The sequence below is a fragment of the Muscardinus avellanarius genome (assembly GCF_963383645.1).
Source record: "Muscardinus avellanarius genome assembly, chromosome: 6".
Lineage (NCBI taxonomy): Eukaryota > Metazoa > Chordata > Mammalia > Rodentia > Gliridae > Muscardinus > Muscardinus avellanarius.
In genome coordinates this window covers 50,150,480-50,166,688 of record NC_137791.1, presented here as the reverse complement: position 1 = coordinate 50,166,688, position 16,209 = coordinate 50,150,480, and the positions used below count along the sequence as shown (strand labels likewise).

At 37.6% G+C, this 16,209-nt stretch overlaps 1 protein-coding gene across 1 annotated transcript in view; it reads right to left on the bottom strand.

The window, feature by feature from the left end:
• Positions 1–16,209, bottom strand: part of SLC39A8 (solute carrier family 39 member 8) — a gene marked incomplete at both ends in the record, with an annotated part of 81,222 nt that overhangs the window by 19,336 nt on the left and 45,677 nt on the right. Inside the window, 2 exons of the mRNA XM_080698062.1 lie at positions 13,521–13,691; positions 14,170–14,292. Of these exons, the coding sequence (XP_080554188.1) occupies positions 13,521–13,691; positions 14,170–14,292 (294 nt within the window). The remainder of the gene's footprint in view (positions 1–13,520; positions 13,692–14,169; positions 14,293–16,209) is intronic.

Genomic DNA, 16,209 nt, shown 5'->3' with positions numbered 1-16,209 from the left:
AAATACGTCTCCTTTCTTTACAAATTACTCCATCCTATATTTTCTCTTATAGTAACAAGAAACAGACTATGACAATATTATGCAGTTCAATTTTTCAAAAAAAACTGTAAATGTTCTCACCACGCAAAAAAAAAAAACATGGATACGGTGTTAAATAGTTTAATTTAGTCCTTCTACTGCACATGCATACGTCAAAACATTACATTGGCCGGGCGTGGTGGCACACACTTGGGAGGCAGAGACAGGAGGACCGCGCTGCTTAGAAGCCAGCCTTGCTGGCTTAAGAAACCCTGTTTCCAAATAAAAATATAAAATAGGTCTGGGAGTGTAGCCCAGAGGTAGAAGGGTTTCCAAGAACCCCAGTACCACCAAAAAAAAACCCATTACATTGTACCCCATAAATGTACATAATTATTACTTTTCCATTTAATTAACTAATTAATTACTTTAAAAATTCAGTCAGCTACCTTTCTATCCTGTGTTCAAACTTGTTTCTTGGTTTTGCTCTCTATAAAACTGCCTAGAAACCCTTTTCTGTTTGTCCATTCTGGAAGATTTCATCAATATAATCCTGAGCTAAAAAATGCACCTTCACTACAGTAGTACATCTCTGCTTTAATCCTCAAAATGTACTTCACCAACCCTTCACAGAAAACACACTGTGTAAGTTGATACGTGCTTATAACCTGACATAGGATCCCACAACTTTGCGCCAGCTCTCTGGCTCTTTCAAGAGCTACTCAATATTCTGCCCCTGAAATTGAGGGGTTTGTGGCTTTTGGTCAAAACATAATGTACTCTCACTAATCTCCATCACTTCTCAAGAATAGAATAGTGATATATGGTAGTATGCTAGTGGTAGGAATAACAAGAGTTAATATTACATAGCTACTCTTAATCATTACTTTTATAGTATCTAATTTAATCTTCATAATGATCCTGCCTGATAGGTATTATTAAGAATTTACAGATAAAGAAAGTGGGATTTATTTATTTATTTTGCTGTACTGGGGACTGAACTCAGGGGCATTGTACCTCTGATCTACACCCCAGCCCTATTTTTTACTCTTTTTTGAAACAAGGTCTTGCTAAATTGCAGAAAGCCTAAGTAGCTGAGTCTGGCCATGAACCTGAGATCCTCCAGTCTTATCTCCCAAATACTGGGGTTACAATCATGCACCACTACACCCGGCTAGCAACTGAGTTTTAGAAAAACAAAGTAACAGAACCCAACATGGTGGTGTATGCCTGTAATCCCGGTACTTGGGAGGCTGAAACAAGAGAATTGCAGGTTTGAAGCCAACTTCAGCAACTTTGCGAGCAAATCCTATTTCAAAATAAAAGTAAAAAGAGCTGAGAATGGAGCTCAGAGACAGAAAACGTCCCTGGATTCAACAGAAAGGGAAGGAGGGAGGAAGAGAGGAAGGAAGGGAAGGAGGGAGGGAGGGAGGGAGGGAGGGAGGGAGGGAGGGAGGGAGGGAGGGAGGGAGGGAAGGAAGGAAGGAAAACACTTTTAGGAGGAAATGTGGAAGAATATTTCCTTGACTCTAGTAAAGGAAAACATTCTGAAATAAGACTTCAGGTAGACAGCTTGAAGAAAAACTTTTATATATTTAACTCTATTAAATTAAAAACTTTTGCCAGGCCTGGTGGCACACAGTTGTAATCCCTGCGCTTGGGAGACAGACATAGGAGGATCATGCAGGTTCGAAGCCAGCCTTGCTGGCTTAAGAGACCCTGTTTCCAAATAAAAAAATATAAAATAGGTCTGGGAGTGTAGCCCAGAGGTAGAAGGGTTTCCAGGAACCCCAGTACCACAAAAAAAAAACTTTTATGAAATACAATATATTACAGACAAGTTAAAAGAAAAATCACAGACTTGGAGAATGCATTTGTAACCCATTTAATCAATGAAAATTAGCATCCAGTATATATGTAAAGTCTTCAAAAATGACAAAGATTTTTCTTCTTGACCAAACTTTAGTTAGGCTCCTGAGAGCCTTCTTCTCAATTAGACCACAATATGGGGTTCCCCTGTCTATTTTCAGAGTCTAGTCTGAATCCTGCTAAGAGTACTTGATTGGAATCCCTCCCATCTTTGATAATCTAATCACCTCAACACTGGATAACATTCCTCATTCTCCAACATCCCGCAAGTAATAATATCTGATTGCCATAGCCAGCCTGCCTTCAGCATGAATTCTAAATTGGTTTGGTTAAAAAAAAAAAAAATCCTCTACCCTTGGTGTATCCTCTTAGTAATTTGACCATCCTCTGGCTCCACCCTGCCCCTTGGCTAACTAGCAATAAATCCCCAGATGTCTTTTGTCTTTGTCGTACTGTACTAAGAGTTGAGCCCAATCTCCTTTTCCTTTTGTCAGAGAGTTGAGCCCTACTGCAACAGTTCTGAATAAAGTTCTTGTGGTTTTAACAAGTGTCAGAAAAAAATTTTTATTAACCCAGATGAAGAAAAAAGACAACACATCTAAAAGCATATAGAACAGATGAACTGGAAACATAAAGTAAACATAATAAGTACATATAAAAATGATAAGCTTTCCTAAAAATCAGAAGCATTCCAAGATAAATCACAAAAGGGTATCATTTTAAACTCACTAAATTGTCAATAGACTTAAGTCTGAAATTTTCCAAGCATTGCAAAAGATGTGGAGAAAATGTGAATTCCTTTATACTACCAATGTGAAGGTAAAAAAAAAATAACAGTTTAGAAAGCAATTTGCTATTTATTCAGCAAATTAAATATGTCCATAGTCTATGAGCCATTTCTTTCACATCCAGCTGTAGACCCAAATAGTTTCTTACAGAGGTTCAGCAAGACAATGATGCCCTAATACCTTAAGTCATCCATTATGTAGACTGAATTAATTTATCTTCTGTACACATAGGTCCTATATAAGTCTCTTAAGTTTCTCCTCTTCCTCTGCTCTACACAAACTTTTATACACAGACAGAATAAGACATTATAAGGATGTTTATTTCAGAAATGTTTATTATAGCAAAACCTGGGCAGAAGAAAAAAGCATGTAAAGGAAAATGGAAAAACAGGTAGCAGCAAAAACATGCAGTTAAAAAATGAACCTGAACTCGAAGTGCGAAAACAAGCAAAAGAATAGTAAGTTGCACAATACAACTCACAAAAGTAAGTCGCTCCATACACATTTTTTACAGTTTCAAAATGTAAAATAAGGCAATATTTTGTTTATGGCTATATAGACATATAATAAAAAAATGAAAGCCTGGATAGGTATGATAAGATTAAATTCATGATAATGATGTTGATGGCATATATTTATATAGACCATTTCACACTCTTTAAATTGTCAAGAAATCTTTCAACATTGATGGGATGTATTGGTAGGATTTAATGCTATACAGCAAGGAAAATGAATAAATTATTATAGGCAGCAATAAAAATTGATTTCATAAAGAGCACAGTAATCGAAGGCCAATATAGAAGATTACATCCTCTGTGAAAAAATCATTTATCCTGTAATGTTAGAAGTTATAATAGCAGTTTCCTTTGGAAAGAAAGGCTGTAATGACTGTGGAGATGCCCCAGGGAGGCTTAGGAATTGCTGGTGATCCTCTATTTCTTGGTCCAGGTAGTGGTGATAGGAATGGATTCACTTGGTAAGCATTCAGGAGGCCCTACAATTGGTGTGTATCCTTCCCTGTGTGGATATATTTTGTGTCAACAAAACATTTATCTTGGGCCAGGTGTGGTGGCTCATGCTTATAATCCCAGCATTGGGGAAGATGGCAGTTCATGGGCAGCCTCAGCTACTTAGCGAGTCCCTTCGCAACTCAGTGAGACCCTGTTGCAATATGTATATTGAGTAACTGTGAACAAAATTTTCAAGATTCTTTGTAAACAGTATGTGAAATAAAAATTAGTCATAGTTTCTCTGGCAATTTCTGGGGAAATAAATATACACTAAGAAATAGGAGTGGGGGTGTAGCTCAGAGGTAGAATGCCCCTGGGTTCCACCCCCAGTACCATAAATAAATAAATAAATAAATAAATAAATAAATAAATAAATAAATACTAAAAAAAAAAAAAGTTCATCTGGAGAGAATCGTCATCTCTCTTCCTTGTCCTTTTTATCCAGGGCTTTCTGCCTGCCTCCATCATTTATTCTAATGACGCCATAATTATTTTTCCACAGTCCAAACTTACACACCCATTTTTGGTCTTTCAGCTTCAACAGAACAACCCTTATCAAGACCGATCACTACTAACAAGACACACTGCCAAATTTGCCTTTTCTTCTTTCTCACCAACATCAAACAGATACTGTTTCTCTCATTGTGTGAACAAAGTTAGAAACTGAGAAGTGTTTGGAGTCTTAGCAAAGGTTTCTGTCCACTTGAGTAACTCTGTGAACAAAATTTTCAAGATCCTTTGTAAACAGTATGTGAAATAAAAATTAGTAAGAGTTTCGCTGGTGATTTCTGGGGAAATAGAGAGGACCTAATTTGGAATATCATATTTTTGAATACTCATTCTTTCTTTTATTTTTATTTCAAGATATAAATTTATTTGCCAGGCATGGTGGTACACACCAGTAATTCCAGTACTTGGAAGTCTTAGGAGGAGCGCAGGTTCGAAACAAGCCTCAGGAACTTAGTGAGACTCTCAATAACCTAGCAAGACCATTTCAAAACAAAAAATTTTAGAATAAAGGGCCAGGGGCTATAGCTCAGAGGTAGGATGCGCCTGGGTTCAGTCCCCAGTACCATAAAAAAAAAACCTTTAAAATAATCTTTTATTCAACAAAAAATTATGTGTATATGCGTGTGATTCTACACACAAAGGGAAAGGAAAAACTAAAAAGTTTCAAGTTATAACCAAAATTTAAAATGTTACAGCATTTGAGATATGTTTGTAGAGATCTAAAAGTACTTTTTAATCCATACCAATGGATTAAAATTATCTCTGGAAAAAGTAACCATTTAAATGCTTAACGCATGATTAACTAAAATTTTATTTTTTTTCATATGTTTATCACAGCCATTCCTGTCTGAGATCTATAACCAACAGTCTGTGTCTTAAATAACAAATTCTGGTACCTTCCAAAGCACATTCATACACATAAATCTACTTTACTGCTTGGCCACAAGCATAGGTGTTTTCCTATGAACTTCATGTGTGATGGTGATGCTACCAGCCCCTCACCCGCTGGAGGAAAGAATGGGATGTCCCAGCTGGCCAAATGATTGGCTGATGGAAGGAGTCCGAGCAGATAACCCTCTATGCCTTCTGATGGTGGGTATCCAATACATTGCTCTAGACAAACCTAAACATCTAGGACTTGGTTTTATCTGGGGAAGTGAGAATTGTTAGCCAAGGGTTTCGCCTCTTGGTAAGTGGCTTGAGCCAATGTTTCAAACTCCCCTACTGGGCTCTGCCTTCCTTTAGGCCACCCGGACCAGCTGGGGCAACATGGCTCTGCTCACTGCTGCTCACTCATCTTTCAAATCACCATTTTTTACATTTTGTACCACTAAAGAGTTTATCTTTATAGTTAACCAGTTATAACATTTCCTATATCCAGGTGAAAAATTAACAGCAACAACTATAATCTTTAATTCAGTTTTTTTGTTTTATTTTGTTTTGGTTTTTTGTAGGTCTGGGGATGGAACCCAGGGGCATTTGACCTCCAAGCTACACCCCCTGCCTATTTTTTATTCTTTATTTTGAAACAGGGTCTCACTAAGTTACGGAGGGCCTCACTAAATAGCTGAGGCTGTCTGCGAACCGCAATCCTCCGGTCTCGGCCTCCCGAATGCTGGGATTACAAGCATGCGCCACCAAGACTGGCTTTTAATTCAGTTTTAAGAGACTTGTTGTGCCCCAATCTTTCAGTGATGTAACCATAACCATTAAGTGTCTTTCATTCATAATCAAGATGTTATTACTTTCATATGCTTTCAAATAACCCAAACATGTCAGATTGTGACAGATACAATTGGACTTTTTGGGTGCATGGCTGGACAACTCTGATGGAGAATCTGGTGCAAAGCCTGATAATATCATCATTCAAGTGCCAAATTAAATTAGTCTTTAAAGTTCTGTTCCATTAAGTGAGAGTAAATGTTCCCGATTCTCTCAGTCTGTCTGACAGATCAATGGCATCCTGGCAGGCATTTATATTCAGAAGGCTGTCATTACAAAATGAGCTATAAGTTTTAAAAACCAAGTTTAATTTCCAAGAAAAGTACTCAAATTATAAGAAAGATAAATAATAGAGATGAGAAAACATAGAATCCTATAAGTTTTATCTTTTTGGGGAGGGAATAAAAATGGAACCCAGGGGTGTTCTACCTCAGAGCTATACCCCAGCCCTTTTTTATTTTAATTTTAATTTTTTGTTTTGAAACGGTTCACTATGTTGCCGAATGTCTTGCTACTGTGCCGAGAATGTACTCAAATCTATGATCCTCCTGTATCAGTATTCCAAGTACTGGAATTAAAGGCAAGCACCACCATGCCCAGCTTATTTTATCTTCTTGTTGTAGTATTCTACCATAAAGAAAAATATACAAATAGGTTTAAACACCTATAGGGTTTAATACAAGAAGCATCATCTTTACAATCTTTTTTTTTAATTAATTTTTTTTTTTTTTTTTTTTTGGTGGTACTGGGGGTGGAACCCGGGGGCTTTCTACTATACTCACAGACTTATATTTTATTTGGAAACAGGGTCTCACTAAGTTGCGGAGAGCCTCACTAAGTAGCTGAGGCTGGCTTCGAACCTGTGCGATCCTCCTGTCTCAGCCTCCCAAGCGTGGGCATTACAAGCCTGCGCCACCACGCCCGGCTTATTTTTTATTTTGAAATAGAGTTTCACTAAGTTATTGAGGCTGGCCTCGAGCCTGTGATCTTTCTGTCTCTGCCTCCCAAGTACTAGGATTAAAAGCACAGGCCACCACACTCAGCTAAAGCCGTCTTCTAAGTGATGACTTGTACGTACTTTACATTTAAAGAGGAAAGATGAAGTGATGGACTTGATGAGAAGACCATGATTAAAAAAAAACTACAGAAAGAAGAAAACTGGTAAATGGAAGAAAGAAGCAGACAGAATGATGTGCCAACAATAGGACATAGTCAGCCCATAATAAATTATTTACTTTTCACAAAAATTCAATAGTTAAGGATGTTTACTCTGCCTGTAACAGATGAACAAAGGAGAATTTAGGAATGTTAATCAGTTTTCTTCCAACCACACATGTTATTTCTGGCTGCAATGTGACGGGGGGGGGGGGGGTGAGGGGGATGACTGCCAGGGTCTTGCTGCTTGTTCACACCCAGCAGCTGTGCAAGGGGAGGGAGACTAGGGGAGGAGCAAGCAGCAGGAAAGTGGCCGCTCAAGGGGCAGTGGAGCCAGGAGAGCAGCGGTGCTACAAAAAGAAAGAAAAAGTTCTCGTTTCTTTGCAGAGCATCGCTTCCTGTCACTTCTGACAGAGGTCTCTCTCATATCACCACCACTTTGCCGCTAAATTCCACTTCATTGCATCTCCATTTTAAACATAAAATTCACAAAAGTCAACTTCTAAAAATGGCTGAATTAATTTTCTGTTCTTAGAAAAATAGATGGATCATAACACTTCATTCTTATTAACATCTATCTATTCTTAGATTAAAACACAGAAGAATTCAGGAGACCAAGTACAAGCTGTGGGAGGGATGGGGCTAGATGGTCCCTCTAGTGGCCCTGGAGAGCTAACACACCCCTCCTGAGAACCTCACATTCCCCAGGAACGGTCCTTCATAAGCTGTGGGCCCAAGAGGAAAAGCCCCGCCTGACTGCATATATGCTATTAAAATTGCGCTTCCACGTGGCTGTGCAGAACAGTCAAAGACAAGAACAAAGCAACATCACAGGGCGAGCCGGGCGTGGTGGCACACACTTGTAATCCCAGTACTTAGGAGGCTGAAACAGGAGGATCGCAGGTTCGCAGCCAGCCTCAGCTACTTAGTGAGGCTCTCTGCAACTTAGTAAGACCCTATTTCAAAAATAAAAGAATAAAATAGGGCTAAGGGTGTAGCTCCAAGGTAAAATGTCCCTGGGTTCCATTTCCAATTACACTATCCCCCCAAAAAATATATATCACAGATGAGATGTGACACATTATCCTGGATAACTGGACACATGGAATCTTGTGCTCCCCTTACTCCCCTTATCCCCATTTCCTTATCTCTTATTCCCATTTCTCTCAGCTTTCCCCAACACATGTATGTATGCCGCACGGGCCCTCATCCTGCACACTCACACACACACATGTACACACCATACCGACAGCCACGCCCCGCCTTTACTGGGTCTGGAGCAAGGGTACTAGAGAATCTCATTATCTAAATGAAGTTATAATCAAGATATTAGACTGATAACTATTGTCTATTCTCCTACTGTGATAAAAATTAATGCTTCCATGGGAACAAAATTTTCTAAATTACATAAAGCTATTGTTGTTATATACGGGTGAGCACAGGTCAATTACCAAAGATGACTAAATGTAAGTCTCCTTGATTATTCTGTGGTGGGATAGAAGTATTTGCATAAGTAATAAAATAGACACCCCTAAGTCAAATATTTTAATTATTTCTTTTCTTTTGTTATATATTATTTGTTTTATTATAACTTTTTTCTGTTCTTCCTAGATTACAGCTAAATCAGAAATTGTGCTGTTAAAAATCTAGATTGGCAAGCCGAGCATGGTGGCGCACGCTTGTAATCCCCGCGCTTGGGAGGCAGAGACAGGATGGATCGCTCAGGTTCGAAGCCAGCCGCGCTGGCTTAAGAGACCCTGTTTCAAAAATATAAAATAGGTCTGGGAGTGTAGCCCGGAGGTAGAAGGGCTTCCAGAAACCTAAGTACCACCAAAAAAAAATCTAGATTGGCTACACAATTTGTATTTCATTGATAGTAAGGCCAATTAGACTATTCTGGTTTTGGTTCTGGTTTACAGTACAAAAGGATTGAATACAGGAACATTCTACCACTGAGCTACACTTAAACCCTTTATATTTATTTTTTATCTTGAGACAAGGTCTTGCTAAGTTGCTGAGGCTACACTGGAACCTGTGATCCCCCGCCTCACCCTCCTCAGTAATTGAGATTACGAGCATGTGCCACTGCACCCAGCTTAAACTATATTTCCTAGCTCACAATTTTTAAGTAGTTTACTACAATTTTCAGTTTGAAAAAGTTGCACCCTGTTGAGACAGAAGCAACTGATGTTGCCAAAAAAACTCTTATAGCCATACTTAGACTCAAGTGAATAAATTTTACGTATCAGATTCAGTTATTTTAATGAGGTCACTTAAATCAGCCAGTCTCAGAAAGTCAAGGGCCATCTGTTTTCTCTCCTATGTGGCAGCAGCAGTGAATTAGGAAAGAAGAAGGACTTCATACTAAGGAGTGAGACGAGAAGAGTGAATGGAGATGGGGTAGGAGGTAGGGGGGCTTGAGGAGGAAAAAAAAACAAATAATATATTCATAGATGAAGGTATCACTGACAACCTCATTAGCATGTGTGGGGAAAGAGAGTAGAAGGATGGTATCAGGCAAGAACCACATCAAGTGATGTTGTGTGCACATATGACTGTATCTCTTTAAATCTTACTAGGATATGTAGTTATACTGCACCAATAAAATTACAAAAAATAAAATGTTAGAAACTATTTTGATTTTATACCTTCTGACTCCTCAAGCAATACCTAAATCTTTATATTCTTTCTTAAATTCTATTTCTTTCCATGTTTCATACCGTTTAAAGAAAACAAAATAGTAGTATGTTGCTCAGTTTGTTTAAAACTCTCTCCCTTCCAGACTGCACCTTCAACAAAATGTCCAGAAAACAGACTCCATAAGGAATTCATGTCCGCACTCGTTCTGCGTCTCATCTCAAGGCCCGGTGCATGGCTGCCGCCTGGGCATGCGCACTCTCTGCTTTCTTCAGCGAGCCTCGTATTGACCTCTGCAGGTAAGTTTCCAGAATCCTGGCTTAATTTTCCTCTGTCAGCATATTTGTAGTTTATTTTCATTTACAATTCCACAGTTCTTTTCACTCAGTGTATGGGAGGAATCACACCACTGGTCTCCAGTGTTGATATTGGGCTGCAATCCCCTTGTTTGTGACCCATTTCGTTATTCCCAAGCTTTTAGAACATTCTCTCCTCAGATATTTGCTTGGCTGGTTCTTTCTCATTATCCAGTTCTCTGCTGCAATGTTCTCTTTCAGGACCTTTCCTGACCATTAACTCCAAAGAAGCCCCCCACCCCCGCCATCATTCTCATGTCACCACTGTTTTTTGTGTTTTTTTTCTATCAAAACATTTTTTTGCTAGCCGGGTGTGGTGGCGCACGCTTGTAATCCCCGCGCTTGGGAGGCAGAGACAGGAGGATCGCGCAGGTTCGAAGCCAGCCGCACTGGCCTGTTTCTAAAAATAAAAATGTATAAAATAGGTCTGGGAGTGTGTCCCAGAGGTAGAAGAGCTTCCAGGAACCCCAATACCACCGTATATATATAATTTTTTTGCTATGTTATATTTTCTTATTTTACTCTTTGCTCTAAGGTCTGTTTTTATCAAATAAACTGTAAGGTCTAAATGAATTGGTTTGTTTCTGAATCCCCTGTGCCTAGGACAATGTGCAGATACTCAAAAAAATGTATATTGAATAAATGAATAAAATTCTGTACACTAGCACCACTGCCAGAAGAAAAGTGAAAACAGGTTTTATTGATATTTCTAAATTACATAAAATAGGATTGTCTCTAGGAGGACTCCACCTTTCTTGTAGTGCTTAGATTGTTGCAAACACATATTCTATAATAGCTAGTCCTAAACCAGGAGCCTTACTACCTTACCTATATTCAAACTTTTGAGCAGTTTCATTTCTTTGTTAAAAATAAATAAATATTTTAACCTCTGAAGCCTTTGGTAGTCATCCTCCTGTCTGAATGGGAACAATCTATCAGCTCACTCTGATACTTGGGCACATTGGCAGCTAGCTCACCCTGGTATGTTCATGAGAAGGAAAGGATCTGAAGTCAGAATTTCCAGAGAGGCCACACTGAGTCTCTGCTATGGTCAAGGAATCATGAGCCTTTTACCTATTTTAAATCCAAAACTCTGATTTACATTCTTTGTGTGACAGCACTTGGGTATCCCAAGAGAGAACTTACTCAAATCTAAACCTGGTTCAAATTCCTTCTCCACAGCAATGTGGGCCTGCCTGAAGTTAACTCTAGAGAGATGCAAGAGGGCCTTCCCTTAGAGTAAAAAGTTCAAGTTGGAATATGAATTTCATGGCATAATATCCCTTCTGCCATCTAGTATCTGAAGAACTAATAAATGTTTGAACTACCAACATAGCTGATTGGCACTTCTTAAATCATCATCAACTCTTATTTTACTATGATCCAGTATTTTCCAAAAGCTTGCAGTATAAAGCAACTAGAATTTAGATATATAGTGTAAGGAAAGTTTTTACTATCTTTCTCTAGTTTCTCTCTGCTGTGCCTGCAGTAAATTATATCTTCAGAAAACAATATCCTTGGGTCAAATTATCTTCCGCCCTCTCCAAAAATAAATGTTTGTTATTTTTAAGAGTTAATGTTGCCATCTTGTTTCTAATAGACTGACAATGAGGAAGAAAGTCCAGCAAAGTATATTATAGCATAAAATTAAGCATCCGACACCCTCAGCACTAATCCAAGCTTTGCCACTGAGAAACCAAGTGCCCTCAGGTGTGATATTTGACCTCTGTAAGCCATAGTCTCCAAATTATAAGGGTACTCATAGTACCTAGGTTATCATGAGGATGCAATGAGGCAATTCATCTAATTTTCTAGACATACTCCTTGAGCATTTGATAAATATTAGGTATAATAATAAGAAATTAAATGTTTGAGCATTTCCATATTCCTTGCAAAATCTTGGCTGAAAGCAACACTCATTGAATTGCATAAAATAATTGCCTCTTAGCTTAGAGCTAACACAAAACTGCCTCTGCAAACGCACTTAAGATTTTCCTTCATCGGGTAGGGAAAGAATATGACCACTCATGTCTTCTTTCCAGAAGGAAACTCAGATCATTTGTCATAATAACCTCTATCGGGTATCTCTCTTTCCTACTTTTTCCCTCTTAGTTGGCTTTCCTTTTTTTTTTTTTTAAGTTTTAGTCATTCACTTTTATATTTTGTTTAACTTTGTACCTTGTGTGTCTAACACTTATTAATTGAGTTAACCTGGAGAGGTTATTTAACATCTTAAACTCTGATTTCTTCATCTGTCAAATAAGAATTCTTGTGGACCCCAAAGATACAATCATCCCAGCACACAGACACATCTCATATATATTCTTTATGACATAATCATAGGTGTGTGTGTGTGTGTGTGTGTGTGTGCAGTAGTGCTGAGTATTGAACGCAGGACCTTATGTATGCCAGACAAGTACTCTTTCACTCAGCTACACTCCCAACCCCCAGCACCCTTTTAAATAACCGCTTATCTATTCCATCCATATTAACTTGATGCCAAACGAGGGGCCAAATTATTAAGGCACTTAGATTAATCTAGAAGTGTTTCTCTAATTCAACATGGACCAGGGAGACACATGCAAAGAATTTTGAATTTCAGAATAGGAGAGGCCAATTTTCTTCTAGTACCTGAAATTCTAAGACATAAATCTCAGGAACAATTAGCAGCTACATGTCCCATTTCCAGAATGAGATGGTCTACAATTAAAGAAAAAAGTGATGGAAAGATTCAAAATGGAGAAGGAGCGTGAACCTAATGGTGCTAGTAGCTCCTGGGTTCTTGCTTTTCTTGTAACTAGGCTTTCCCATTAGACATCTCAGTATGTTTGCTATAAATTCTCCTTTGTGTACATAGTTTAAATTTGAATACCATAATTTGAAACTGAAATTGTTCTAATGCATAGGAAATAATCTCCACCTTGAACGGTTATATAAAAAAGAGATAAAATAATTGATGGTTAATTAAATAATTAACTACCTGGCATATAATTGTTCAAGAAATAGTACATATCAGTATTGTTCAAAAGATACAAACAAAGATTCTAAGTTAATGAATTAACAGAAATGTAATAGCTTACAAATATTTCTTCTTGTAGTTTCAAAATCATGCAAAAGATTATTTGGTATCTTGAAAGTTCTTAGAAGAATTGAAATAAGAAAAATGCTCTGAATTCATTTTGCTACATATATAAATCGAATTACCAGACTCTCATGTAGTTAATCTTATGAAATAATGATGCCCCAGACCTGGAAATCCACAATTTCTTTCTTATTTACAGGAAAAGTCGGGTAAAAATACAGATGTACATTCCACATCCCTCACATTTACAGGAATAAGACTGATACTCATAAATGTACAAAATACTAGCTTGATTGCATTCACTACAGTCCTTATAGTGAAAAAAAACATACAGTATAGTAAAAGAAAAGTGGAATCAGTATAATACACCTACCTGGAGAGAGACAACACTGACAGTGTCAAAGTGTATGTGTCCATTAGGCTCTGTGACTGCGGGATTCGCATAGCAGGTCACACCATTGATTGCAGGTAACGGCAATGTTTTAGGTTGATGCGCTTTTTCTTGAGAGCCAAAGTCATCATTTCCAAAGTGAGTATGATCATTCTACATGGAAAAAAAAAAAAAAGGATGAGGAGATCATAAGAAGAAGAAAAAAGATGGCTCACACAGACAAGAAAATAGTTTACTGCTTTTCATTTAAAGAAGAAAATTTTATGTCTATTCTCTATGTAATGTACACTTTTTAGGCTTAAAAAACTTCTCCCTCTTTAAATGCATTCTATTTATTAGATTCTATTGTTTCTGCTTTTCATATTAGGATATGTATACTTTACTTTGCTGTTTGATGAATATGAATGGAGTACAAATTATGCACATCTGTTACTCAGCATTAAATTGACGGTAGAATTTGTTCCAAATTCTATAATATGAGTCAAGTATTTTTCTTATACTTGACAATATATTGGCTTTTTTCATTCTCTGCACATAACTGGAACTGTTCACATAATTCTAAGAACAAAAGTACAGCCTATATCAAGGAATTTTAGAGGGGAACATATCAAATATCTTAAAGTCCATTTACCTGACCATATGTCTTTAATAACATCTTCAATGTTCTTTCAAAAAAGAAAAGTATGTAAAATCCACCAAATACAGCAACTGCCTTCTCAACATAGTTATCAACTTTGGGATTAAATCCAAATGCCTAAGGGAGAGAAACAAGCCAGGTAAAGTAAGACCAAGTAATTTAATTTTGATTTCTGGAAAACATAATTTCTCAGTACACAATTTTCACCAAAGTTCTAAGTTCATCTTCACGCCCAGCTAATATAGGAAATTTTCCCTCCAAATCACAATACAACAACTGTAAATTTTGAGTAACCAAACCATATGGAAGAGCATAAAAATCTTATAACCAGACATCCCATTATATAAAGCCTCCGGATGCTCTTACAGTTACCATTCTATAAGGCCTATCACTATATTGACCTAAAAGAGTAAACTTTTAGCGGTAAAGAAGCAGTACCAGTTCATATTTTAAGAGATAATATTAGATCAAGGAAATGAACATAAAGGACACATTTATTGCCCACTTTCTGTAAAAGTAAAGTTGTCATCCATGATATCAGAGTAAAGATTTTAAAGCAAATATGACCGGCCATTTGGGTTACTATTTTCCCCAGGGATCTTCTTGTACCTAGAAAATCCTAATAAGTCCTAAAAATCAAGGACTGGGCCCAAGAATAAAAATAAAATAAGGTTTAAGATTGCTGTCACACACACACACACACACACACACACACACACACACACACACACACACGGGACAATCCATTTCCAGACAAACAAAGAGGCTAGAGGTGGAGCTATAGTTACAAGGAGTCAACACATTCCTAACACACACACAACACAACTTAAATAAAACATAGGAAGAAGGTATGAAAAGATTCAACTGTACACTTCTGGATCAGAGTAGAGGTTGTCAGGGTCCTGGTCCTACATATGTCTGTCTGCCTCAGGGGAGACCTCAGGATCATATCTTCATGTTAACAGACCTCCTAGAGCCTATTTCTACAGCGCAAAAATGGTATAAAAATACCACACTATGTAGCTAACATGGAGGTTGTAAATGTAAGTAAAAAAAAAGAAAAGAATTTTTATAAAAGAAAAACTATGGAAATTTGAGGTGTCATTACAAAGAGATATCCTTTATATTACTACACTTTCAATAAAGTATAAAACCTTGAATAATGGATGCATAATATCCGGTCCACATACAATATTAGTTTAATTTGTGTGTGTTTGTGAACACATGTGTGCATGGTACACATGTGCTGGGGGTGAAACCCAGGGATTCATGCATGCTAGATAGGTATTCTACCACTGAGCTACATCCCCAACTCAGTTTGTTTATTTTAATTTCTCTGACTCACAAAGCAAGTGAGATAATGAATACATAAACATACAATGTTGTATTATTTAAATATACAATATTTATTTTTAATCATAAAACCTGTGTTGTCCTAGCTGTATTACTAGCCAGTTGTATGGTTATGCCAAGTCATTTAATCCCCTAAGATTTAATTTTTTTCTCTACCACAGGTTTAAAGTATTTTCCTGCCGGGCGTGGTGGTGCACACTTGTAATCCCAAACTTGGGAGGCTGAGACAGGAGGATCCCGCAGATTTAAAGCCAGCCTCAGCTACTTAGTGAGGCTCTCAGCAACTTAGTGAGACCCTGTTTCCAAATAAAGTATAAAATAGGTTTGGGAGTAGAGCCCGGAGGTAGAAAGCCCCTGGGTTCCACCCCCAGTACCACCAAAAAAAAAAAAAAGTATTTTCCTAAACTCTTGATATATTTTGATACATATTTGTAATAATAATAAAACACATGATTCTAAGAAATTATACCTTCATTTACATACATAGTCATGAACACTAAAGGAAGTATTACTGTCTAAAACCGATGAGGGAGGTACTTCCGGAAATCTTCTCTTCCCTTCTCTTCTTTCTCTTTCTCTTTCTTTCTCTCTCTCTCTCTCTCTCTCTCTCTCTCTCTCTCTCTCTCTCTCTCTCTCTCTCTCTCAATTATATGTGGGGAGACACAGTCCACATGTACATAG